Source organism: Pelobates fuscus, chromosome 5, assembly GCF_036172605.1.
Source record: "Pelobates fuscus isolate aPelFus1 chromosome 5, aPelFus1.pri, whole genome shotgun sequence".
Taxonomy (NCBI): domain Eukaryota; kingdom Metazoa; phylum Chordata; class Amphibia; order Anura; family Pelobatidae; genus Pelobates; species Pelobates fuscus.
In genome coordinates this window covers 332,156,943-332,183,683 of record NC_086321.1, presented here as the reverse complement: position 1 = coordinate 332,183,683, position 26,741 = coordinate 332,156,943, and the positions used below count along the sequence as shown (strand labels likewise).

The 26,741-nt window shown below is 41.4% G+C and overlaps 1 protein-coding gene across 2 annotated transcripts; it reads left to right on the top strand.

Annotated features, from left to right (window-relative positions):
• Nucleotides 1–26,263, top strand: ZHX3 (zinc fingers and homeoboxes 3). Of its 2 annotated transcripts, none has more exons than XM_063455711.1 (4): nucleotides 1–117; nucleotides 13,256–13,372; nucleotides 18,485–21,415; nucleotides 25,828–26,263. In XM_063455711.1, coding segments are annotated over exons 3-4 (2,781 nt in total). In that variant the 5' UTR covers nucleotides 1–117; nucleotides 13,256–13,372; nucleotides 18,485–18,635; the 3' UTR covers nucleotides 25,829–26,263. The 2 variants fall into 2 exon arrangements, with proteins under 2 accessions (XP_063311781.1, XP_063311782.1); XM_063455712.1 differs by lacking the exon at nucleotides 1–117 and adding an exon at nucleotides 6,637–6,893.
• Nucleotides 26,264–26,741: the final 478 nt, after the last annotated feature.

The following is a 26,741-nucleotide window of genomic DNA, read 5'->3' as shown; positions in this document are numbered from 1 at the left end:
GGGAGCCAATCGGAGGCTTGAATTGTATTCTCCCAGCGCCAGCGGCCCCGCCTACTCCCGGGGCCTGAAGCAGGCGGTAGCTGGAGAGAGAGAAGCGGTTGCTGACCCGGGAAGGGGGTGAGTTACCGGAGAGCGGGCGGGGGTGTGTCAGTGCTCGGAGGGTTTATTGAGTTGTGGGAAGGCTGTGTCAGGGCCCTGTGAGGACCCCTCTGCCTGTAACCCGCACTATCACTCTATGGGGGTCTCCACTAGTAAAACAAACATGTCGGCTGGGGGGGGTCTCACCCTCCATGGTACTCAGCCTGTGAGAGATCCCCCTATTCACATCAAGGGAGCCCTATCTCCTACAGCAACAACACTGAAACTTTTCATGTTAGACTACAACTCCCAGCATGCTGGGCTGCACCAGGGCTGAGAGTGATGGGAGTTATCCTGTTATCCATTGGTTAATGAAATTCTAGTTAACTTTGGTCTTAACCCAATTCTATCAACTCCCATGTTGAGAGTGGTGGGAGTTATCCAGTACTTATACAGAAGTAGGAGGGGGTGGTGGTGTCTGGGCCACTCCATATAATATTGTACTAGTATTGAAATTGTAGTTTACTTATGTCTTAACCCATTTCTAACATCTCCCATGTAGACCGTGGATGATAGTGGTGGGAGTTATACTGTGATTATACAGAAGCAGGAGGGGGTGGTGGTGTCTGTGCCACTCCATATAATATTGGACTAGTATTGAAATTTGTAGTTTACTTATGACTTTACCCATTTCTAACATCTCCCATGTAGACTGTGGCTGAGAGTGATAGGAGTTATCATGTACTTTTAAAGAAGTTGGAGGGGGTGGTTGTTGTCTGTGTCACACCACGTAATATTGGTTAATGAAATTCTAGTTAACTTTGGTCTTAACCAATTTCTTTCATCTCCCATGTAGACAGTGGCTGAGAGTGGTGGGAGTTATACTGTGCTTATAGAGAAGCAGGAGGGGGTGGTGGTGGTGCCTGTGCCACACCATATAATATTGCACTTGTATTTAAATTTTGTAGTTTACTTATGTCTTTACCCATTTCTGTCAACTCCCATGTAGACCGTGGCTGAGTGATGGGGATCATACTGTAGACTAGCCATACAGACCTTTTGAATGTGTTGGTGTGAGAGGGAGTGTGTGCCATACACATTGAGGTGGGAAATCGATCATCCAGAAAAAGGAAAAAAAAAAATGTTTATTGTAGTTCTAGTTCACTTTAGCTCATGAAGAGCAATCCCTTCAGCGTTGTGATGCACTTTGGCTGCGAGTAGTAGGTGTGTCCTAGTACAGTTGAGTATGTCTTAATTGTTGGGGGATGGGCAGAGCTATAACACAGTCATGTTGCTGATGGAAAAACCTATAAATGAAAACACATTTATTGCAATGGTTGTCATCCTGTGCTTAGCTTATCAACTCCTATGTTGTGCTCCTTGCTAGCTGTCTAAGAATGGATTAATGGAACTGTTGTCGCTCAATTTAACATTATTTAAAGAGACACTCCACTGTCTAAATACCAAAATATATATGTATAATTACTGTTTAGTACAGGGGATCACAACCCAGTTTTCAAGTACCCCCTACCAGTATAGAATTTAGGGATTACTCTGTTTTGTCCAAAGGTTTATTTTCTTTTTTCCTTTTCTAAAGACACCTTAGACACAACTGGGTAATCCCTAAATCCTGGACTGTATTTGAGGACTGGGTTGGGAATCACTGGTTTAGTAGATACACTCTTGAAATGTTAAGCATGCATTAAAAGGGTCATTATAAAGGGTCTTTATGAAGCTGTTTTGGTGTATAGATCATGCAGTTAAGTCTCACTGCTCAATTCACTGCCATTTAGAAGTTAAATCACTTTGTTTATGCACCCAAGTCACACCTCCCTGCATGTGACTCACCCAGCCTTCATAAACACTTCCTGTTGAGAAACATCTAATGTTTAAACTTCCTTTACTGTACAGTTCGCTTAGTTTAGAATTATTTTGTCTCCTGCTCTGTTAATAGCCTTGTATACCCTGCAAGAACCTCATGTGTGAATAAAGTTTAATTTACAGAGCAGGTCATAAAAACTTCAAAAGTAATTTTACATCTGACTGCAAGTTACGGTAAGTTTTTTTTTGGGGTTTTTTTTTCATGCAGGCTGTGGGAGTCACAGGCATGGGAGATGTGACCAGGGCTGCATAAACAGAAACACAATTAGTTTAACTCCTAAATGGCAGTGTATTGAGCACTGAGGTCATAGTTGGTGTCCATGTCGTATGTTTTATTGCTAATATTTATGTTCAGCAATGTCTCACCGGTATTAGTTTCCCCCGGTACAGGATTTTTGGTGTTATGTAAAGTTACAGTGTCAAATATAGGGCTTGCCCATTTCAATCTTCATACCTGGAAATGTTATTTATTTATAAAATATTTTACCAGGATGGATACATTGAGATTTCTCTCGTTTTCAAGTATGTCCTGGGTCCACAAAACATTGCAATGTTACAATAGGGTACAATATGTACACAATTTAAACATAAATGTGACAAATAGATTTTCTGGCCTATGGCAGCCTGGGTGATAACATTTTCACCATTATGACATCATTTTCAGAAGGTAAACCAGAATATTCCAAATCACTTGTTTTGTCTAGTCAGTTTATCACAAATGCAGACCCCATTTAATGGTTTACTTTTATTTGTGTTTTTTCACAGGATATTTCATAGTCCTAATGTGCGTTAATGTAACAAATCCTCAATATATTTACTTGACATTATCTTGCCAACAGATCCCCCATGTACCTGTTTTCCAGGGTTTTTTTTTTTTTTTTGGGAAAGTCACAGTCCCAAATATATTAGATGTCCTTTTCAACATGTAAATTTGACAAAGTGTTTTTCTGGGCCTATGTCACCTTTGAGGCAGTGTTGTAGCCCAGTAAACAAACTTACCCCCATGGTGGCATATCATATTTTTTTAAAGTAGGCAAACCAGATTATTCTGAATGACATAATGGGTTGTTTGGTCTAGCAACTTTATCACAAATGCTGGCCTCATTTATTGGTCATATTTTTTTGTAATTATTTTTTTCACATACAAGAATTACATTTTCCCAAGAAAATGTGATAATCTTTATTTGAATTTGTGTAATAAAGCCTCAGTATATTTTTTTACACATGAATATAAAAGTACTCCCACATACTGTTTTGTTTTGTTTGTAAGTCATAGGGCCAAAATATATTAGATCCCCTTTCAAACTTGTAAATTTTACTAAGTGTTTTTTTTTTAGGGCCTGTGTTGCCTTTGTGACAGGATGGTAGCCCAGAAAATAAAGTGACCCAATGATGGCATAGCAAGTTTGGGTGTAACCAGTTTCCCTCTGGCACTGTGGGGCATCCTAAGCTCCTTCTTGTGGGGCACCATCACTGGAAGGCTCTTTTAGGGGCTCTGTGTCAAAAGCTGTAATAGTGTCACTATCCGGGAAGGTTTCACTATCTGAGCCTACCAGAATGGCTTATACCTCCTTCGCCCTATGATAGCGTGCCATGTTAGGGGGATTAATTTACGCAATGTCAGAAGGGGATAACTTAATTTCCCTACCCGCCTAATAAATACTAACACCCCCCAATTCCCACTTCCACCCACCGAAAACTCAACCCAAGAATTACCTACTGATTGCAGATCAATCTGCTGTGAACCACACTAAGTGTTACTGTACTCAGATACTGTACAGGGATCAGATAGCAGGGAAGGGGTAAAACATAAATTTGTTTTTTAAACTGCTGCAGCTGACAAAAAGGGTAACTTTTTTTTTTTACTCTAAATAAAGTATTAATAGTACCAAGTTGATAATGACCCTAATCAGACTGATGACAAGGTTAATGCTGTGATCAGTACTGAAAGGGTTAAAAACACACACACACACACACACACACACATATATATTTTTTATAACACTTTTAGCACATTGAAAAATCTGTCTCTCCTCAGATCATACACCTTAAAATAATTTGCTGAGATATTTTAACAGTGATCGCGGTGACATGCTGTTACTGTGATTGCTGGCAGGAAGATCCCCACACCGCGATTGACCGCAGAAGTATGCAGGTGCCCTGTGGCATTTAAGCCCAACTTTCGGGATGATGTAGCACGTCTGCAGTTCTTAAGGGGTTATGCTAAAGCTGTTTTGATGCCTATAGTGTTCCTTTAATGATGCATTTTTTTTTTATTGGAGGCATATCTACAAACTGCTTACAAAACCTGAAGATCTCTTGTTTGCAGCCTTTGCAAGCCTCCCCTTCCAACCCTTCCTGACTCTCTGTGGCTGTCCAATCACAGGCTTCCCAATGCAGCTCAATGAGAAGTATTTGCAAGGCAGGTGATTTGAGCTTGTCTCTTGGATTTAGCTCTGCTGAGCAAAACAACCATGAAGTAACAGGACCTGTAGTGTGCTTGGAAGCCAGGGGGTGTAACCAGGTTAATTGAAAAAAGTGCCTATTTCAGTTGTATTCTGCATTATTTGCAAAATGAAAAGTGCTTTAGGGGTCTGGAATGTTTTTCGGTGGAGGTTTGAAGTTGTGTAAAGTGATATCAGTGTATTAGATATTTTGCCAAATTGATACATACTCACAATTGTAAAGGGAAGACGCCTAAAGCGGCAATGATCACTTAGAATTCTTGCACTATGCTCCAGCAACTGATGGAAGTTGAAATCAAACACATTCGATTTGAGGTTTGTGCCCAAGATCTCTTTCACATTAATGACACAAGTACCCCTATACTTATCACATTTGTTGTTGGAGTACAACTGATCAAGTATCACGCTAGCAGAGGTTAATATGGCTTGTTGTTATTTTAGGTGTGGCGTATTATTATATTTATTAGGTTGTGGCTGACTGCAGTTGTAGTCCAAGTGTCCTGTTTTGGTTCTCTTAGGAGTCTGCCTGTTTAGTTCTTAATTAGGTTGAGGTTTATATCCATTGTGTTAAAGTGGATTTCCAGGCTACAGCGCTACGGAATTTGCTGGCGCTATATAAATAATAATAAAAAAAATTGTATTGCTCAAATCACTTTGTGTACCATTTACACACAAATTCCCATGGAGAGAAGGGGAATGTGCACATTGTGTTTTCCATTGGCGTTCCTGCTTTTTTTAAAAAAAAAAATTGTATATATGTAAACTTACATACATGATGTGAGGATTTAGAATATTTTTTATTAGGTGTGACTCGAGACATCTGAGGAAACTGGCATATGATTTTAACAGATGCTGACCATTTTGAAGGCCAGATAAGTACTTAAAAAGGATTGTAAAGCAAATATTGGCAACGTATTCTCTTGCTTTATTATCCAAAATACATTGGATACAATGATGAACCGTATGTGGTTGGTTTAAAAAGGCTCCCCCCCACCCCTCTTTTTTTACCTCAGTCCCACAATGTGTGTATGAAATCATGGAGCTATTGTCAAATGTACCTGAAACCATATTGCTTGGTCCAAGTATCAATTTTTATACTTTCCTAACCACATTGCAAACAATATATAGTCTTACTAGCTTGGTATGGACTCATGACCTGTTCAAGCAGCTACAGCTGTGATTTATTTATTTTTTGTTTGTTTTTTAAATCCGTTTGCCTGTATCTTACCGACTTATAATCCACTCCTCTTGCCTTTAATTATATTAATCTTTGTGCCGGATCTCAATATCTATTTGGGCGCAGCCATTTTATTCTCCTCTGCCCATGATGTCTGCATTTGCCTTCTACTGATGTATTGTGGGTAAGCTTGATTGGCAGCTGAAACGGAACCTTGCTTAAGCTCCACCCATTCTAATGTTTTGTCATCAGGCCTTCTGTATACATAAGGAAAAGTACGTTAGTCTCTATTTTTTTTTTTTTTTTTAAATCTGTTTTATAAAAACTAAAACACTTGAGATTTGGACACAGTAAGCTATATAAAAGCAGATTATATTGGTTGGTTGTGCAGAAATTGTTAAATTATAAATAAAACTGTGGTAAATGCCCCTTTCCCATGTTTTAATATTTTATTCATACTTTAAAGGGTTATTTGCTAGAGTGAGAATTGCAGGGCATTCACAGTGCGTTTCAAATTTAAGGTCAAAATAGCTGAACCAGAAAAATTCTGCCAGTCAGCTACGCTTTCAGCTCGTCTATCCTAGTAATGTTGTGTATGCATAAAAAGAACTCGGTGCTAAACACATGGAAACTCTGACAAGCCTCGGTCACTAAGGGGTTAACTATAATTTGTGAAATTAAATCATACATTTATCACAGTTGATTGCCTACTATTTATTTCACTAATATAGTTTTTGGAGGGATATTTATATATATATATATATTACATAACTAACTTTGTTAAACCATATGATCAGACTTGTATGGTTTTTCTCTGGCCTTGTAAACATCTCTTAGGAAAAAAGCTCTTTTCCTGGAACTCTGAAAGTACATTTACTTTGTGCTTGCTTGCCAATGTCTGTCGCTGAGCCTTTGTGCAGGGGTAGTCCAAGTCTGCCAAATGCAATCTGTTACGCTTCGTTCTGTTCAGGCCATTCAAGCTGATTGTGGGTCAGGCATTACACGCTTCACTTCCTGCTGCTTCTTCTACAGTAATCTGATCATTGGCTGATGGACACGGTCACTTTAACAACTGCCGCTGGACTCTGGAGCAACTCCTACTCAAGAGAGCTGACTCTACGTGCTGTGCCACTACTTTACAATACATAAGGAAGCCTAATCTCTGGCCCTTCTAGCCCCAGTGAACTTTCACAACACTTCTTGGGGCTGAATGGAGCACAGAGCGCTCCCAGAAACATCATGGAACTGTTCACTGGACTGGGCGAATGCCACGATCAGAAGTGAAAGTTCAGGTGGGTATTGCTTTGTACCAGGACCAACAACCTGAGCTCTATTTGCAGGGAAGGTCAGGGAGGTGAAGAAGTGTCCAGAGACACTGAGGACTTGAAGGTATTCCTTTCTACGGGGCTCTGAGAAGCCATTAATTGAGATTGGACTTGGTACCAAACAGTCTGGAACTCGCACCGCATAGAAGGAGGGTCAAGACGGTTTTTGGACAGCTTGCACCTCTACAAAAGATCTTCAGGGGGTATATAGATTTTGGGGATAACTTATGGAGAATGCACAGTTTTTGGGGATACAGTTGTAAGGACCCCTGGTGTCTGGTAGTTATTTAAATGTTCCTGCTTTAAAAAAAAAATATGTATTTTTTTAAATTCTTTATTTAGCATTGACATAATGAACAGACATGCTCAGTGTAGTTAACCGTGCAGTTGAACACAACGTGAATACAAACAATTAATACAGATGCTATCACGAGGTTGTCCATGCTCATGTCTAGCTTATCTAGTCATCGTTCTCCAGTCAATGTTGGTTTTTATTTTAAAACATGAGTAAAACGAGATTTAAACAGTATGTATATCCCACCCCTCTAGCTCCAGACTATATGTATGTGCCTGCAGTAGCCTTTTGAGTCCCCTGCGCCCGCCACTTCCTGGTGTTGTTTGATGGCCAAGCATGCAGGCTTCCTCTCTGTCCCCAAGTCTGGCGCAGTTCTCTGCTCGTCGCCTAGATCCTTGTGGGGCCCAGAGGCCCCAGATGCGGTGTCAATTTGTCTCCAGAGCAGAGTAAGCGGGTTTGTTGGCAGTGTTTAAATTCCAACAGGTTACCCCATGAGGTACGGGGAGAGAATGGAGATATACAGAAAAAGGATGAGTAGGAAATTTAAGAAGACAGGGGGGAGGGGGGCGGCGGACACCTCGTCACTGCCCAGGGGGCAGCTTTCCCATGGTTCCCATATTCTTTGGAAGGTCTTCTGTGTGCCCCTCACCCTGGCCGTCAGGTCGTCCATCAAGTGGACTTCTTTAATTCTGTTAATGACCCCTGTTACCGAGGGAGCGCTCTGTTTGAGCCAATCTGCTGCCACCGCTCTCCTTGCTGCTAAAGTGATTTTGTGTATGAGTTTTTACTCACGTCTGGTCCACCCATCTATGGATCTGCTTAATAGGTATAGCCATGGGTCCGGGTCCGGGGCCCTGGAGAAGGCCTGGGTCATTATGTCTCTAATTTGTGTCCAGAATCCACTAATAACAGGGCACGCCCACCACAAATGAATATATGTCCATTTCATCCCGCAGCCCCTCCAGCACAGATCGGTAGTAGTTTTCCTCATGTGGTACAATTTGACAGGGGTAGTATACCAGCGGAGCATTGTTTTTACCGATTGCTCCTGCAGGGTAACACAGACAGAAGAGGTATTATTAGCTTCCCATATTTCCTGCCATTCTTTTCCTTCCAATTCCTCCCCAAGGTCCCCCTCCCATTGGGTCGTGTAAGTGAGGTTCCCCCACTCCCTTGTTTCCGAGCAGAGCTGGGCATGGAAGAGTGTTATTAAACCTTTGGGCATGTTTTCCTGCAAACATAAGTTTTCAAAGAACGTTTTTGTTTGCCGTGCAGCTACTTGTATGTGCGGTAATTTTGCGCAGTCCTTGATTTGTAAGTACCGAAAGAAGTCGGCGGGTGTAAGGTGGCCCTTCTGTCTTAGGGTGTCGAATGGGACTATCTCTGTTCCCTGGTACAACTGACAAATGTGTTGTAGACCTGCTCGTTTCAAGTTCTGGAAATCCCTAGCTGTCATCCCTGGTATAAACTCTCTATTTCGGAGGTATGGCATAAGGGGGTATGGGGTAGACGCTAAGCCATATTTTTGTGCAGTGGAATCCCACATTTGTATAGAGTTGAGTATTGTCGGGCACGTAGCTCTGACTATGGGTATATGTGGTTTTACTACCCATATGAGGAATTGCGGCAGATCTGCTCCCATCATGAGGGATTCTAAATCAACCCACTTTCTGTCCCCAGGGGGAGAATGCCACATTGCTACCTGTGTCAGTTGACTTGCGGCATAGTAGAAATATAAATTGGGCACCCCTAGTCCGCCCCTGGTTTTTGCTCTATATAGTATGTGTCTCGAGATCCTATGGCGTTTATTCTGCCATTTGAAGGCCCCTATTGCTTGTTGCAGAGGTTGTGCCTTGGAGATGTGTATGGATATTGTCTGAAACAGGAATAAAATCCTGGGCAGTATGTTCATTTTTACCGCATGAATGCGGCCTTTCCAAGAGATGGGTCTATCTGTCCACGTCTCTAATTCCCTGATTAGTTTTTTTAATTGTCTGAGTATAGTTATGGTTATAGAGCTGTGCTGGTTTTGCCGTCAGGTGTATCCCTAGGTATTTTAGTGACTGGTGCTCGATGCGTATGCAGATTACTGCAGAGGTCATGCACCAACTCTGGATGCTCTGCGGGATCAAACCCATCCAGATCTCACCCTATCATCTCCAAACCAACGGCCAGTGCGAGTGGCTTAATGGGACTCTGAAGCACGTTTGCTAATGCTTGTAAGACTGGGAATGGTTCCTGCTCCACCACCTATTTGCAAACCGGTCAGGGCCTCCGGGAAAACCCCCAGGTTTTCCCTGTTATAAACTGTTGTATGGGAGGTAGGTGTGGGGACCCAGAGAGCTCATTTGGGAGCACTTACAGGGGAAGCAGCGTGGTTGGCCATCGTCCCATACGTGCTGGAGCCAAGGGACTGCCTGGAACAATTGACGAGGGCTGTAGGGAAAATCTCCAGGCCGCCCAAAGTAGACCATGAGTATGGTATGATAGGATGCGCTTGGCAGGGTTCCTACAAGTTTGTTGAACAAGTATGTGACACTACCAATGTGACCGTGACCTGCGCTGATGAGTCAGTGAACCGCCCATTCTGTATATATATGTGTGTGTGTGTGTGTATAATGAAAATCCAGCGCACTCACTTGTCTACTAAACAGTTATTATAGTGCTGAACTATTTTCTTAGTTTTATTAAAAACACCTAATCTAGGCAAAAAATAATGGGGGTTTAGTTACGTTATATGATCATACATTGCATAAGCCTGCCACAAACGTCAATGTACCCCATCTTTTCCAGGTCCTACTCTGTCTGCTAAGTGAGCTACTCACTTGGGGAAATCCTTCCATCTCGAGTTCTCTGCAGTACAAGGCTTAAATGGGGTCCTGAGATGAGGCACCTGTAACAGGGAGGGGTGCAAAACCAAGGAGCTGGCTAGACTCCTAAATATATACATATATGAGCAAAAGGGGTTTGGCTGCACTCACCTAAACATGCTTAAATGGGGTGCTGCTGGGGGCCAATAAGTACAATAAAAATGAAAATCCAGCGCACTCACTTGTCTACTAAACAGTTATTATAGTGCTGAACAATTTTCTTAGTTTTATTAAAAACACCTAATCTAGGCAAAAAATAATGGGGGTTTAGTTACATTATATGTAACTAAAAAATTGTATAAAATTGTTCAGCACTATAATAACTGTTTAGTAGACAAGTGAGTGCGCTGGATTTTCATTTTTATTGTACTTATTGGCCCCCAGCAGCACCCCATTTAAGCATGTTTAGGTGAGTGCAGCCAAACCCCTTTTTTGTGTGTGTGTGTAAAAAACAGGTCCAACAGCTGTTGGAGGCTAAAAGGCATACTTTTTTCCAGTAAACCTGATACACTACCCTTGCCATTTATAAAGTGGAAAACTCAGGACAGACCCCTTTGAGGCAGCCCTTACGGAATATCTTAGGCAATCTGAGAAGGGAAGTGGAAAGGAAATACTCAGTTTAGGGGCTATTGATGCCCCGACACCTGGGCTTCACCAGTAGTGCTGTGCCGAAGCAGGGCGGGACTACCCACTTCTGCGTTGACTATTAGCAGGCTAAAAAAAACAACAACAAACTGTGACTGATGCTTATACAATGCCCTGGGTAGATGAACTACTGAATCGTATTACCAGTGGAGTAACATTTTAAAGTATCAGACCATCATTTTCTTCAAATGATCAGCATAGCAGCATCATGCATCGATTTATTTAGGGTAACATAAGTGTTGTGCCTCTAAAACTCCATCATATCCCCTCTTTGTAAATCACCATGCCTTCTAACTTTGGGGAAAATGTGACCCAAGATGTGGGCATTGCACGCCTCGTGTCAGCAGGTTAGTATGTGTGACAGTGCTGACACTTTCTAAACTCCAGAAGGTAACGTGCTGACCTAGGCATGTTCCGTGACTCCTTTACACATTCATTCTTTTGTGACTTTCAGGAAAGTATCCACATGCAGCAGGCAATGTGTCCCACACCAAGAGTTTCCTGCCAGATCATTGACTGCTGTTGGGATATTAACGAGTCACTGGGAATTGTAGTCTGTAACTACTTGGAATCCCCAGTGGATCGTACTGCTTGTACCTTTTGGTCATCTTTTTGAAAGTTTTCAGGATGTCAAGTTGGGCTGCATGTTTATAATAACTGAATACATGATCCTGTATTATAAGTGGGAGTTCTTACTAGTGTCCTTTTCTGGGGATATAGGGCTCTCTAATGCATTTACGTAGAACACAGAAGTGTACCAATATTGCTGGCGCATGTATTAAGAATTTCTGAGCGGCGTTGAGTTTGTTTGCAGTTCTTTCACTATACCACTGCCTAATCCTCCCTCATGGCAGCTCCATTTTACTGCCATTGTCTACCATCTCTGTCTACCCCCTCTGCTTGTCCCACTCTGTATCCACTGTCAGGGATGTAATTGGCCTAGGGCAACAGGGTAGAGTTTTTTTGGGGGGGGGGGGGGGTTTGGGCTCGCTGATTGGGAGCAGGAGCGTAGTGATATGACACCATCTGCCTGTTAACTGTACTGCCTGCATGGGGAGGAGGAGTGTGCGGGGGGTGCAGATTCTAGTCTCCCAAAACTAGAGAACAGGGTAGGGGCTGCCATAATGCTGGCCTTCTCATGTGCAGCGCAGTTTATAAAAAGGAGTGTGAAATGTGACAGACTGTTGGTGAATCTGTTGGTGTATGTATGTCACTGTGGGTTTTTGTGTGTGTGTCGTAATGTCTAACCTGGCTTTGAGCAGCCAAAAACCTTGGTACGTAACTGTCCACTCTACTGTTTTTACTAATTCTTCTTTTATACTAACTGCAACTATTCTCTAAAGTTCAACAGCTAATACCCGTCTCCACTATTCCACCACTCACACAACAGTCTGTTCTTTGACCATTGCTCACCTCTCCTCACCCCCTACACAGTCCTGTAAAATGAACATAGACTCACCTGTAAGTCAGTTTCCACCCCTGCTGTGACTTCACTGCTGCCTCATTAGGTCCATTCAAAGGCTTCCCAAAGAAAAGTGTTTGGACTGTTCTCTCAGGAGCAAAGGCGGGAGTTGGGAGGGACGGGATAAAGAAATAAAATGTATAGGGAGGGGAGATAGCCGCGCGTGTAACCACAGGTATAATTTATGTACAGATTTGATATTTGCAACTACTCCCCGGCACAAAAGTGGATATATCTCTGTATGTGTAGTGTTTCAAACAGAAAATGTGCACACAGATTCCTACCGCTAAAAGCAGAAGTGTTCATGGTGGTTGGTGTAACCCTTTAACAAACACTCCACCTAGATCATTATAAGAGTTATAGTTTACAAATACATAAAATAGTACAATATCTATAAATATGTGTTCGTCTTCTGTGGTTTAGCAACCCCTCCTGTGTGTTGCTGTAGGCACATTATATGTGTAGATGCATAGGATAGCAGCCATGAATTTGTAGCTGTATATTGAAGTTCAGATTTTTTTTATATAACTCTTACCAGCCTGGTTAAAACGCAAAGTAATTTGTAAAAATTTTATTGTGATCTGTACATTGTATAGAATAGACTGTTTCCTCTAGAGGGCACATGTGTAATGTCTTTATATTCCTCAATGGCCATAATGTTAGGCATACAAAACCACATACAAATTGCTTGAGATTACAAAATGTGTGTTTTTTTTGTGTGTTTTTTTAGCATTTCTGTAGCACCAACCTATTATGCAGTGCTTGCAGTTATACAGTGGAGATGTATAACCGCAAGTGATCGACAGACAAAATACAAGAGTTAGAGGGTAATTCCTGCTAGATTGAACTTCCTATCTAGAAGTAAATGGCGTGAATAAAAACAAGAGGAATAACAACGAATTACAAGGGGGAGAGGTTGACCGAATGGTACCTATGTAAAAGCTATGTGTGGAGGTTTTCCCTTCACTGTCTGGAAGGAACAATTCCTACCTTTAAAGGTAGAGATTGAATGATGTAGAGAGATTAATGTTTTTGTAATTATTTTTTTTTTATATAGGCTCGGCAGATGAAATAAAGCAATTTAAATCTGATCACAGCATAAAGTTTCTTCTGGAGAATCGGATGAATGTTCTAGAAGTGCAAAGAAAAGGGTACATCTCCCAATACCCAATAGGTAAGCAGCTTCGCTTGCATGTTATGTTGCCATTAAAGAGTAGAATATTTAATATTATTTTTAAATGGGGTAGAATTTTGCGTTTTTTTTACTTCCACCTGTGTTTGCTAACCCTGGCTCTACAGGAGTTTCTAAACTAAAATAGCATGAGAATTGTTAAAGGCATCATGGAACGTGTAGTCAACAAACCCCCTAGTGCGAAGGTTGGCCATTATTAAACTACCCTGCAATTCATCGATTTGTTTGGTGGTAAACAAAGCTTAAAGTGCTAGTCAATGTCAATTTCAGTAAACCATTAACCATAATCTCTTAGGAGTTGAAATGGGGAAATTGTATTTTTTTTTTTAATTCTTTATTTTTGGTGCAGATTTGCATGTAACGTACATACATATTTTTTCGTTTTGGTCTACAACATGAGTAAACAACAAAGGTAACATCATATGTTTGTGGCTTATGTCTGCACATTTTTAGAAGTGTGTTGGACTGTCGGGTTGTAGCGAGTTGGTCAATGTATGGATTAATAAACCCCCTCTATGCGTGGTGCCGCGGAGTTTGTGTCCCAGTGAGTTTTGCGGTGTCTAGGTCGCTCGGTTGTTGTGTAGAAGGGAGAGGTGTTGGTGTCTCTGTGGTGTCGGCCCCACTAGGTGGCGGATCCGTGGTTCCAGGTGACATCCCGGCTTCGTCTCCAGTGAGTGGGCTATCTCCATGAGGTAGCACTGGTTTTGTAAGTCCTATCGTGTGGCCCTTATCTGTGTGTTTGGTCCCTTGTCCCCTCGTTTTTTCTCCTTGGCACGTCGAAACTATGGGGGGGGGGGAGGTGTAGAGTTCCTGAGCATAGTGTGAGCGCTGTGTGTGTCTTTTGGGTGTTCCAGGTTAAGAAAGTCACGTATGTGCCACTTCAGTATGGGATGGCCAGGAGTATTATTTGGTTCAGGTCTTCGGCCTCCTGCTTCTTCCGGAGTCGTGTGAAGACGTGTCAGAGTCAGTGTCCATTCGGGGTTGCGTATCTAGCGGCTCGTGTGTAGGGTTAGGCTGCAAGTCCAGCGCTGCCAAGAGTGCGGGAGCATCTGCAGGGTCAGTAGCCTTGTAGAATTTTCTGTTTTTGGTGACCCATAGTATTCGCGGTGTTGCCCATCTGTAGGTCAGTCCTTCTTTTTGTAGAGTCTGCGTGAGGGGTTGCATGGCTTTTCGCCACTGTAGTGTGGCTCTACTAAGGTCTTGGAAGAAGGAAATTTTACAGTTCTCAAAGTGATACGGCGTCTTTCCTTTTATCGCTGCTAGCAGGCTTAACTTGTTGGACATCGTTTGACACCTCAGAATTATGTCACGTGGTGCAGTTTCAGGGGCCCTAGGGGATTTTGCTATTCTGTATGCCCCATCAAAGGAGAAGTACTTGGCTTCTCTTGCTGGCAGTAGCGATGTCGTCAGTCTTCTCATGAAGTGTGGCAATTCTTTCAGGGGTATGGACTCTGCTACTCCCCTCACCTTTATGTTCTTTCTCCTGCCCCTGTCGTCTAGTATGTGCACTTGTTTATTGGTTTCAGCTTGTGTTTTCTGCAATTGCTGTACCTTATCACTGAGTGCTTTAAGGCCTTTTTGTAGGTCCGTTACATTTCTTTCTGCAGTCTGTGTGCGCGTTTTGACGGCCTGTACCTCCGTTTTAAGAACCGCCAGATCCGCCTCCCACATTGTCCTGAGGTTGTTTTGGAGGTCGGTGAGCATATTTTGAAGTTCCCTTTTTGTTGCTGGAGCTTCTGTCTCCTGTGGGTGTAGTGTCCCTGTGGTTGCCGGTATCGGGCTCTGGAGTGGGGTCCCGTCGTCAGCCTTTGAGAGTGAGGGCTCTCGGGTGAGTAAGGCCTCCCGTGCCGCCGGTGCCATCGTGGGCGCCGTTTGTTGCAGCATCAGGCCTATGTCGTGCTGGGTCCTGGTGGTAGTCGCAAAGTTTTTTTGGTTTCTCTTGCCCATATCACCTGTCGGCAGAGGGAAGAAGTCTGTTTCGTCCCAGTCCAGTAGGCCTCCGTAGGCTGCTGAGGTGTGTCTGGTAGCACGGCAGGCCTTGGAGCCTCGGGTCTGGTATCTTTTGCCCGGGGTGTATAAATAAGGCATCGGAGGAGTCAGGGCGGCTTGCTGCAGTGATATCTGCCCTCATTTCAGTTGGTTTTGCCAAGATGCCGGAGATATTGGGTGGATTAAATTTTCAGCGCTCAGAGCTGTGAAAATGGCGTCTATTCGGATGCGCTGCTAGGCTCCGCCCCCTATTTTTATTTTTTTTAAAGATAAGATCCCTTCGTGCTTGCAAATATTGATTTTATAGTCATTGTGTCAGTGTGTATTAATAAAAAAATAAAAAAATTAAACTGCTAAAATTGCCTTTTAATCCCTTTGTGATAACTGTTGTACAGGATACTCCATTACCACTTATGCACTTTGTGATGAATTTGTCACCACGTCTGGCACACTCTGGGTGCCAACACAACTTATGACAACTGTCACCTCAAAATTATTTTTAATAAAATAATCTTTTCATCAAATTTTGATAGAAAATATTTTTATTTTTTAATCTCCGTATGAAGTACCAGTCTGCTGCTGCTAGGTCTGCACTTGATCTGCCTGCTTGGCTAACATCAGAAGTGTTTGTTTTCACATAAGAAAGCATTGATTGGCTAAGACTGACAAGAAGACAGATCAGGGGCTAGCCAGCACTGGCCAATCAACATATCCTCACTGAGATGCATTGAATCAGTGCATCTCCATGAGGAAAGGTCGGTGTCTCCATGCAGAGGGTAGAGACACTGAATGTCACACTGCAGCACTGCCCCAGGAAGCACCTCTAGAAGCCATCTCAGGAGTGGCCAGTGGAGAACGAACACTATAGGTTCAGGATCACAAACATTTAGGTGGCTTGCCCTTCCCCTTAAACCTCTTGGAAAAGGTGAAAACTCCTCTTATTTTCAGCGCCGCGTGGGTCTGCTGTCACTGGCCCCGCCCCCTTGGTAACCTCATCAGAATTGCAGATTTTTAGCCAATCCAATGCTTTACAATGGGGAAAGCATTGGATTGGCTAGAATCGGCATGGGGGCAGGGCCAAAAAAGTTTTTGGGATCATTGCATCTCTATGAGGAAAATTCTGCATCCCAATGCAGTGCGTGGAGACGCTGAACGGCAGTGTTTGTTTTTTCTTTTTGTAAGACTTCGTTCAGTTTGGCTTCTTTGGCCTTACATTTAAAATTCACTTTAAATTCCTGTCAATTCTCACCCAATAAGCCTCATGAATATGAATAATGCCAAATCCTATCAGATACATTTTGTTTTAAATCTTTTTTTATTGTCATCACATTGTATTTGTGGAATTCAAACATGGTATTGTAAAAGCATATGGCGCCTAAGCAGAGGCGTTAACATTGAAACGGGTAAATTGAACATGTGTAGTTAGTTTAATTAAGCAGGTGCGTCCTTCAAGATACATTGACTGGGCGGGTGTAACCTGGTGTGATATGGGTCTGTGTGGTTGTCCTGTTGTAATTGGTTTGCGTAGTTGTTTTGTGTTAGTTGGTTTGCGTAGTTGTTTTGTGTTAGTTGGTTTGCGTAGTTGTTTTGTGTTAGTTGGTTTGCGTAGTTGTTTTGTGTTAGTTGCTTTGCGTAGTTGTTTTGTGTTAGTTGCTTTGCGTAGTTGTTTTGTGTTAGTTGCTTTGCGTAGTTGTTTTGTGTTAACTGGTTTGTGTAGATATTTTTTTGTTATCTGGTTTGTGTAGGTGCTTTGTGGTAGCTAGCTTGCGGAGTAGCTTTGTGCTAGTTGGTATCAAATACATTTTGGTTGTGTTGCCACTGTTCCTTTAAGTAGTATATTACTTTGTTTTTTCTTGCTGCAACAGTTACTTGGTAACCATTTGATTTTCCTGTGCCCTTTTAGAAGGCTCTGAGGGAGTGAATGCTCTGTAATACTGACTCTGAGGATATGATTAAAAAAACAATCCTGCACATTTACTGAGATTGATTGGTATCTACCATGAACCTAATCGTCTTGTTTCTTTACTTTTTTTTTTCAGCCAATATATCTTTTCTTATGGCTCAGTATCAGAGTACCCTGTTCTCTGACCAGCAATGCCTGCATGGAGGCTGAATCTGTGTAGCCGTCATTAGTATAGGTGGCATTTTAAGAAAAAAACATTCCAATATACAAAAAAAAAAACTTTTGTAGAAAGAAGAGCTTTAGAAAAGATTACTTTCTGTAAATGGCAAGTAATGTTTGGTGATATTTATAAGGCCTGCACATGTTCCATTACCCACAATACCCCCACAGGGGAGAGAGCAGACAAATATCGAGCATGTAGTAATATCAAACAGGAGGTATAACGGGGAGGGGAAGGGGTGGATTAGTCCACTATTTTCCTACCAGACTACGTACAGTATTGTTTCTGTAGCCTCTTAATGAGGCTTGCACATAGAACAGTTAATCTAGCAAATGAACTTTGGACCTTGTTTTTATTTTATAGCATGCTTGCTGTGCTGCCAACAAATTGCAGGCAGAACAGCTTAAGATTGTTCGTAGATATTTTTCCTGGCTGTACGAATAGTCACAAGGTTTTTTAGCTCTGCTGCTGTAATGTAATTTTTTTTTTTTTTGTTCTTTCCCCGGATCACTGGATGCATTATTTTAAGGAATTGAATAATAAAAAGGGATAACATACATGTACATATAATGTTAGAGGCAACATGATGTATGAATTTTTGTCTCCTCACTCAGACCATAACTCTACTGATGATCTTGGAGCTCTGAACCACTGCATTCTCCCCGTAGTCCTTGAATACATATGTATATTTTTAGGAGTCAGGAAAGTGGTGTATTGAACAAATACATTTTATATGTTGCATGGCCACACTGCACATATCTTTTGTGATTTAAGAACCTCTGTTGTTAGATCTGTGCTCTGTTAGAAACTACTCTAAACCTGAGGTCTGTATAGATTCAGCAGTAATATAAGGCGGTGTGGCAATCTTGTCAACCCCATGCAGTTTAAATACATTTTCTTCACTTCGTTATAATTTCTTGTTAAAGCATATCTGAACAAACTTAACCGTTTTTACAGTTGTTTTTTGTTTTTGTTTTTTCAGGTCTCCAAGTGACCATTCTGGCGTTAGGTGGAGGGATCATGTTGTAACTGAAGAATTTCAGACATTGCAGAGAAGTGAGAATTCTTGAGTTTAACCACATGAAACACAGTTTGATTTTTCCAAAAAACATAACACTGACAGAACTGTAGCCATGGCCAGCAAAAGAAAGTCTACTACTCCTTGCATGATACCTCTTAAGACTCTAACTCTAGAGGGGGGTACAGACTCTACTGCCAAAGACCAAGCTCCAGATCAGCTTGTAACAGATTTAATGAACTGTAATGATTTACTTTCTAATGGGCATCAAAATGTAAATGGGGATAGTTTCTTTTGTAAATACTGCAATTTCGGATCTCAAGAGACAAATAAATTTGTTGAACACATGAATACCAAGCATTTGGACTTCAGAGAAGATCCCTCTTACGTCTGTATTACATGTAGCTTTTTGGTAAAAGACCCCAAAGAACTTGAAGCTCACAATGCCGAGTGCCATGCAGGAGATGCAGGACTGACTTGGAGTGTGGCCAAGCATGTAAGGTACACTGTCGTCGAGCAAAGTGTGGGGGATCAAAACCATGACCAGGAGATGACAGAGCAGCGTACTAATCAGTGCGTAAATGAGTATTCCGAAACTACCATCACTAAAGCCCCTATAATGAAAATCATGAAAAACAAGGCTGAAACTAAAAAAATTGTCACGATAAAAGATAACCTCAATCTAGCACCTGATAAGGTGGAGAAAAAAAGTCACGCTGCTTCCAGAAACGGATCTGCAACAGCAACTAAGGCCTCTACAAACCTGGTTAATTCCTCTTCAATTGTAAATGGTTCCATTTTAGGAACTGTCTTGCCAACTGGGGTGACTCAATTTGTATCAATAAATACTTCACAGCCAGTGATTCAGCCAAAGATTCCAACCATAATAGCACCTGTGTTGGCTAAACCTTCTGCTATGCAGAAAAATCAACACTCTGTGCAGAGCTCCCAGCTTCCCAGTTCAAAATCTCTCCCTAAAGTAATGATTCCTCTTAGCAGCATTCCGACGTACAATATATCCATGGATTCAAACTGTTTCTTGAAAAACTCTTTCACCAAGTTCCCCTATCCTACGAAAGCAGAACTTTGCTATTTAACAGTGGTAACAAAATACCCAGAAGAGCAAATAAAAATCTGGTTTACTGCACAAAGACTGAAACAAGGTATTAGCTGGTCACCTGAAGAAATCGAGGACTCCAGGAAAAAAATGTTCAACACTGTTATTCAGTCCATCCCACAACCCATGCATCAGCCAACAATAACTGTTCTGAATGCTCCGCTCGTAACCAATGCCAGTAATGTCCAGCATCTTCTTCAGGCAGCTCTGCCTGGTCAGATAGTTAGTCAGCCACAAGGAGCAAGTGGTTTGCTTGTAACTCAACCTATCATTACAAATGGAATTCAAAGAACTCCTGTGTCATTGACAGTAACATCTCTTCCAACCTCTCTCACCACCACCCAAGCCAGAGTTGCATCACCAGCTAGCAAGGCTGTCAGTGCCTCTCAACCTGCAACTGCAACATCTCCTTCTACCAGTATGGCTTCTGAAAGCTTTTTCGACTCCAATTTGTCCAGGAGCAAAAAGTCTAGACAGCAACTTAGTGCTCTCAAGAACAGCTTTTGTAGAAATCAATTCCCAACACAAACTGAGGTTACAAGGTTGACAAGACTTACAGGACTCACTACAAGGGATGTTAGGAAATGGTTTAGTGATAAGAGGTATCATTGGCGTAACAAGGCAGCCACAGGGGAAAACAGTGATCGTATGGTTGACAGCCCGTCTGATGCAATGTTTTCAATGATAAAAGAACCAGATATGGATTATGCATTGCCTTTAACTGGTCACACTCCGTCACACACATCAAGGAGACAGTCCCAATGGAATCAGACACCAGACTTTACTCCCACCAAATACAAAGAAAGAGCTCCTGAACAGCTCAGAGCTCTGGAAAGCAGCTTCTTTCTAAACAACTTTCCTTCAGATGAAGAAGTTAATCGTTTAAGGAGTGAGACCAAAATGACCAGACGTGAAATAGACAGCTGGTTCTCTGAGAAACGCAAGAAACTAGCTGAAGAGAATAAGAAGGTTAAGGAGGAGGAGGAAGAAGAACTAGAAGAGGAGGAGGAAGAAGAGATAGAAGAGGTTGAAGGTGAGAACTCTACAGATTTAAGTGCATCTGTCTGCCAGAAGACCTCAGCAGCTGAAAATAGCTCCCCAGTGTCCAATGAGAGAAAAGTAAACCCAATCAAAATTAACCTCAAGGATCTCCGTGTCACAGAGTCCAGTGACAACATGGAGAACCCAAACATTGATGAAAGCAGTATGTCAACTGATGGGAGCAGTAGATCATCCACTCCTGTGAAAAATAAACATGCTAAAAAAACTGCAAATCAACGAGACCTTTTGAAGCAGACATTTGTTAGGACACAATGGCCTACAAATAAGGAATACGATGAGCTAGCAGAAGAAACCAGATTGCCGCGTGCTGACCTTGTGCGTTGGTTTGGGGACTCTAGGTATTCTTTAAAAAACGGTCAGTTAAGGTGGTACGAACGCTATAAAGGTGGGGTGGATACACAAACTGTCTCTTGCCACCCACTCATGGAATATTTTGAGCAGCACCGCAGACTTTGTGATGATGACATTAAGGATCTCTGTGACAAAACAGAGATGACTAAAGAGGAAGTGATAGCCTGGTTTGCCGATAGACGGGAGGAAAGCAAAGATGCAGATGTAGCCATTGCTGACCCTCCGTCTGATTGTCTGGACAAGTCAGTCACACAAGAAGAAACTTGTGATAGGGTTTTGGAGGCGCATGAGAGCAGTGAACATCTGGAGTCGGGCATTGATGAAATCTGCTCTAATTCCACTCAGACAGTCCAGCATCTTGTCTGGTAAGATATACCTTTTTGGTGTGTGTTCACTTACACAAAGACCTCAAACTACAAAAATAATGTAAACCTTTCTTTTCTATGTTTTTTTTAATGTTCAATACATAGAAGCAAAATGCTAGTATAATAAATTTGAAAAGACCAAAGTACGAACTGTAGAACATAGTTGGTAGAATTTAAATAGATATAAAAAGATTTTTGAATAGGAAGGATGAGCCAGAGCTTATCGTAACCATAATAAAGGTCTCTTAACGGGCAAGGTTGCATCCTCCTATAGAAAAACAGGAGGCTTGCGTAGTCCATTATTATTGGACTATCATCATATATAAAGCATGTTCAATAAAATGGTTGGCTACTTATTTGACCTGTTATTGAGCAGTCAAAATGTGTCCTTTTAATTATAAACTTGAAACAAAGTCTGGCCATCAAGGTAGTTAGAGAGTGAGAGAGAGAGAGGTTTAAAAAAAAATAAAAAAAAAAATTAGGGAAATGGGAGCCCAGGAAGAGAACATGATAAAGGGTGACTGGGATGAAGAGAGAGGATTGCTAAGCAAAGTTAAATGAAAAATGGTGAATAAGATGTGTTAAGAGTAATTGTATGGCTAGTAACTCCATCCCATCGGGGTCCACCAACTTATTATTTTTTTCCTGCTTCCAGAGGTTATGGTGAGAACCCCCACCCAAAGAAAAAATGGTTTTGCAGAATTGACTGTTAAATAACATTTTGAGAACATTTTTGACATGTAGCTCTGGTAACACCCACCAGGAGAGAATGTACTTTTCCGTGCCTCCACCTTGCTTCCACCAGCTGCTAAATGGGAGATGGCCCCTTTTTATGTAGTTGTACCCTCAAAAAAGCTTTAACATATTTTATTTATGCTTGAGACAGATGGACATAGAGGATATCACATCACACATGTCCTGCCAGTCAGTGAAATCTGTAGGGGGTCTAAAGTCCCTCTCCTGGGCTGTTATTTATACTAAAGAGTTTGAGTGCTTCTAATTATTGGCGTTGCATAATGAGAACATCTGCCCACATTGAAATGGTGTGGTTATTCATACTTTTATTTATTTATTTATTTATTTATTTTTTTTAAATGTTAGTTTATATAGCCCTGCCTGAGTAATTTCCAGAGAAATTGTAAAGCTTCTCAAAGTCTTGGCATATCAAGGAGGTCAGGGAATTGTTCTGAAGAATATCAGTAGATGTAAGAAGTTCATGAGGCAAAGCCGTATGATGAAATAGGCTGTATGTGTTCCTTTTCAGAACCTTGCCATTTACCAGAGACTTTATAGGAGACATGTCTATCCTGTTGAGACTGAAGTCAAAATGACAAAACATTGGAAACTAAAAAAAAGACCTTAAAGAGATACTATTGTTACCCAAACCATTTCATCTCAGTGAAGTGATCTAGGTGCAGTTTCCATGTCTAAAAAAAAAACCAAAGCTGCAGTGTTTTACATTGCAGGGTTAAAAGGAAATTGCAGTGTTTAGTGTCAGGGTTATGTCCACCTCTAATAGCTGTAGTATGACAGTCACTAGAGGAGCTTTAGCTGCACTGACAGAGTAAAACTGTCACGTGATGCGGAAGCCACCATAGGCGAAAGTTTGAATGCAAATGAAGCGCTTGCCACGCATGTTCATTAGGTTACCAATGCTCTTCTATTAGGAGCTTTAGATTTTCCCCCGGCAATGGAGGCAGAGGTAGCAGCGGCCAAGCAACACCACGGACAACCTGCATTCACGCACACACCACCACAAGCAGCCTCACATACAAACGCCACCAAACACACAATGTGACATATCTTTCGCACACACAATTCCACACGATAGCCCACATTCATAGGTATCATACACCATATTACAAACTATTCATAAACCTATACAATATAACAGCCCACATACACATAAATACGTTACAAAGAAACTGCAGCACACATAAATAACGCAAGCATAATACAACGCCATACACGCCTCCATTTAATTTTTTTGTTTGAGCGAGTTGCAGTAAGATCAGCAGTGTGCTGTAGTGGTTATAGTGCTCGGAGTAAAAACCAAAGAAAAAAGTTACCTGTGCTCTCTCTCCTTAATCCCTATGTATTTTTAAACAAATGGAGGTCATTTAGTTACTCCAGTGGCCACTGGAGGGACTGCCCGCCTGCCAACGTCAAGGCAGACCCCCCTAAGCGGGTCCTACACTGACCCTTCACCTCGCTTCCTTGAGCTTCTGGCAAAGATATCTCAAATGAGACAGAAAGGGGTATTTTTTATATACACCCCTATATAATTTATTTTAACCCTTAACAGGGAACACATGGGATAGGCTGCAGCATTGTAACCTAGCTGTTTGATACAAAAGGTAAATAAAAAAAAAAAGTCTAGGGGGGGTCTGCCTTGACGATGGCAGACAGGCATTCCCTCTAATGGCCATTGGAGTAACTAAATGACCTCCATTTGTCTAAATATACATAGGGATTAAGCAGAGAGCACAGGTAACTTTTTTTTTTTTCTCTCTTTGGTTTTTACTTTATGTATTGGAGCTGATGTGTACTGTGGTTGTTGCCGCCGCCCAGGAGTGATGGGAGGTAAGCGCAGGACTTTTCTTTTTGTATACTGCTCGGGGTGTTGTGCAATTTAATGTGTTTTTTTTGGGGGGTTATCCTGAGTGAATGTAATGTTTGAAAGATGCACAGAGTGTAAACCAAAGACCCACAAGTTTACTTTAAAATGTTCCCACTGCCATCTCCACTTTCTTGCACTATGGAAAACATGAAGAAAAAGTACTTGAAAGTATGACATTTTAAAAAAATGTGAGAATAGTCTTAGGATATACTGCTGCAGATGTACTTTTAGATTCTTCGGTCCCTCTTTGGTTTCAGTAGTTTTGTTTGCGAAGGCAGCTAGATTGGTTCATTTTTATTCACAAATAGGTCATTGCAGCTGTGTATGAATGCAGCTTTAGTAAAATACATTTTCTCCCTGATACCACAAGGCCGCTACTTCTTGTGGACGAAGCTATTATGCAAACTCTCAATTATCGTTTTAAAGGGGATTTTTCGGCCATAAAAAGAAACGGTTCTCTGTACACTGTCACTTTTTTCTTTTTTAGTTTGTTTTTTAGTTTGTTTACTAAATATTTAAGCTCCCCTGTGCAGAGTGCCTTCAATTTCTGTACACCCATCCTGACATGTATCTATCCCAAGGCAAACATTGCTAATAAGAGCCAAAAGTAGTGTTTATTATTTAAGTGTATTATATGAAACCATACAAATCCATTTAACTTATTTTCCATCCTTATTTTCCTTTGCTTGGATGTATGTACAGGATTTAATACCCCCTTTCTCCAGGACTTTTATAATGCACCAATAGAGCTCATCAGCCTTTCCCCAGTTAAGTTGCAATCCTGCTGCTAGTGGAATTACTTTCAGCACCCGCCATCATTACTGGTTGGGTCTGGGCGTTTGAGTGTATCATCAGCCGGTAGGTAGTTAGCTAGTGTTGCTCTTGAAGTTGAAGTGCAGCTGTTCTCACAGAAGGCTTGCAAGAACTAACCAAGACTCAGAATTTCAAGGTGTCATATGCGGCTTGCCGGGCTTTAAATGTACTTACCACTTCTGCAACATGCCAGTAATTTGCTTTCAGAGTATAATCATATAATACATTGTTTAAAACTTAATTGCAGGGAAATTAGGGGAAACATACTTTAATTTGTATCGTGATTCATACTTGCCTTTTTTTCATTTCTCTTCATATTTAGGGAGAGAGGGGAACTTACTCTTGATCTGTCGCTACAAAATGTCTGCCAGCCTGTCTGGGAGGCACCTAGTGTGTTCCTTAAAGACTTTGAAGTACTCAGTGTTGCAGTGCCTATGGAAAGTAGCTGACTTCTATGCTCACTGAAGAGGTTTTAACCCCTTAAGGACACATGATGTGTGTGACATGTCATGAGTCCCTTTTATTCAAGAAGTTTGGTCCTTAAGGGGTTAACTGCTGGTGCCCAGCTGTCATTTAACCTTTGCAAAGGGCAAGCCCCCTCGGAGTAGAAAAATATTTCCCACCAGACACTGTCTCCCTTCTGGGTAGATTTGAAAACAGGAAGTAGTTGCTGCAGGGCTCCTACAGTACTATGCTACTCTTTGTATACACTGCAGAACATCCTTACAGACAATGGAAGATTTGCATACACATTTGTAGGACTAAAATGATACTATTCAATGACTACTGGGTATATATTGAGTCTTTAACAAGCAGCACAGTCATGCTCTCTTCATATGCCTTCACTCTTTCATTAACTTTGATGTAGCGCATATAAATTGCGAGAGATTTTGCTGGAATAATAGCTTGGTTTTATTACAATTGTCTACTCTTTTGCCAGTAAAAGGGATTAACCATTTCCTTTTCTTTACTTTTGTAGAAATGGATTGAACGATCACCTGTTGGGATGCATTTGGCAATAAACCACATAGTTGGGCCCCAAGCTAGGGGTGAAGGGATTCATCGATGCATAGGAATCAAAGGGATTTCTGAGACCCAACCGCTTTGAGACAAATTCTGTCCACTTGCAAGAGACACTTTTGTGTGTGTGTGTGTGTAAAAAGAAAAAAAAAATAATAGACTCATCACATCTAACTATGTTTCAGGCTATGGCTCAGTTCCTTTTTTTAGAACTTTGTAATTCACTCAAGGCCGTGTTCCGTTCAGTGTACATGTATTGATACAGATGCTTATTTATATAGCCATTACAAACTATAACCGTTTAGTATTCATAGACCTGGCCATTTGCTACAGAAATTTCTAGTGAAAAGTGTTAGGACTAACTGGTTATAAATAAAACACAATTTTTGGTTGAATTTTTTGGTTTTAATTGTGCAGATTTAGCAGTGTGTTAAACTAGAGGCAATATAAAGCAAGGCCTCCATGAGTGTACGAGTGCTCAAAAATAATGAAATATCGATCCTTCTCATATCGCATTGAATAGCTGGATGGTTCCCTCTTTACTTGCACACATCAGTGTTGAATGAATGCCAATGTTCTTCCGTCCCCGTGCTCTAGATCTGTTGCATGGGAGAGTAAGAGGGGCTGTCACCACTCTCCAGTGAAGACCTTCCCTTTCACGCACATGGTAGGGAGCCTGGAAGGAGTGTAAAACCAATATGTATAGATTTCTCTGTGTGTTTTCCTGGGGGGATTGGAAGAGGTCCTAAGATTTCTGATTGAAACCCCTTAAAAAAAAAAAAACAAACAAACAAAATGTTATATATAATATAACACAGGCTAAGTATGTTTGTAATACCTCACCATTTAAATAGGAATTAAAAATAAATCTAA

Bases quoted from the DNA above. Each gene is read 5' to 3' on its own strand.
- ZHX3 (XM_063455711.1), top strand. From the start codon at position 18,636: ATGGCCAGCAAAAGAAAGTCTACTACTCCTTGCATGATACCTCTTAAG.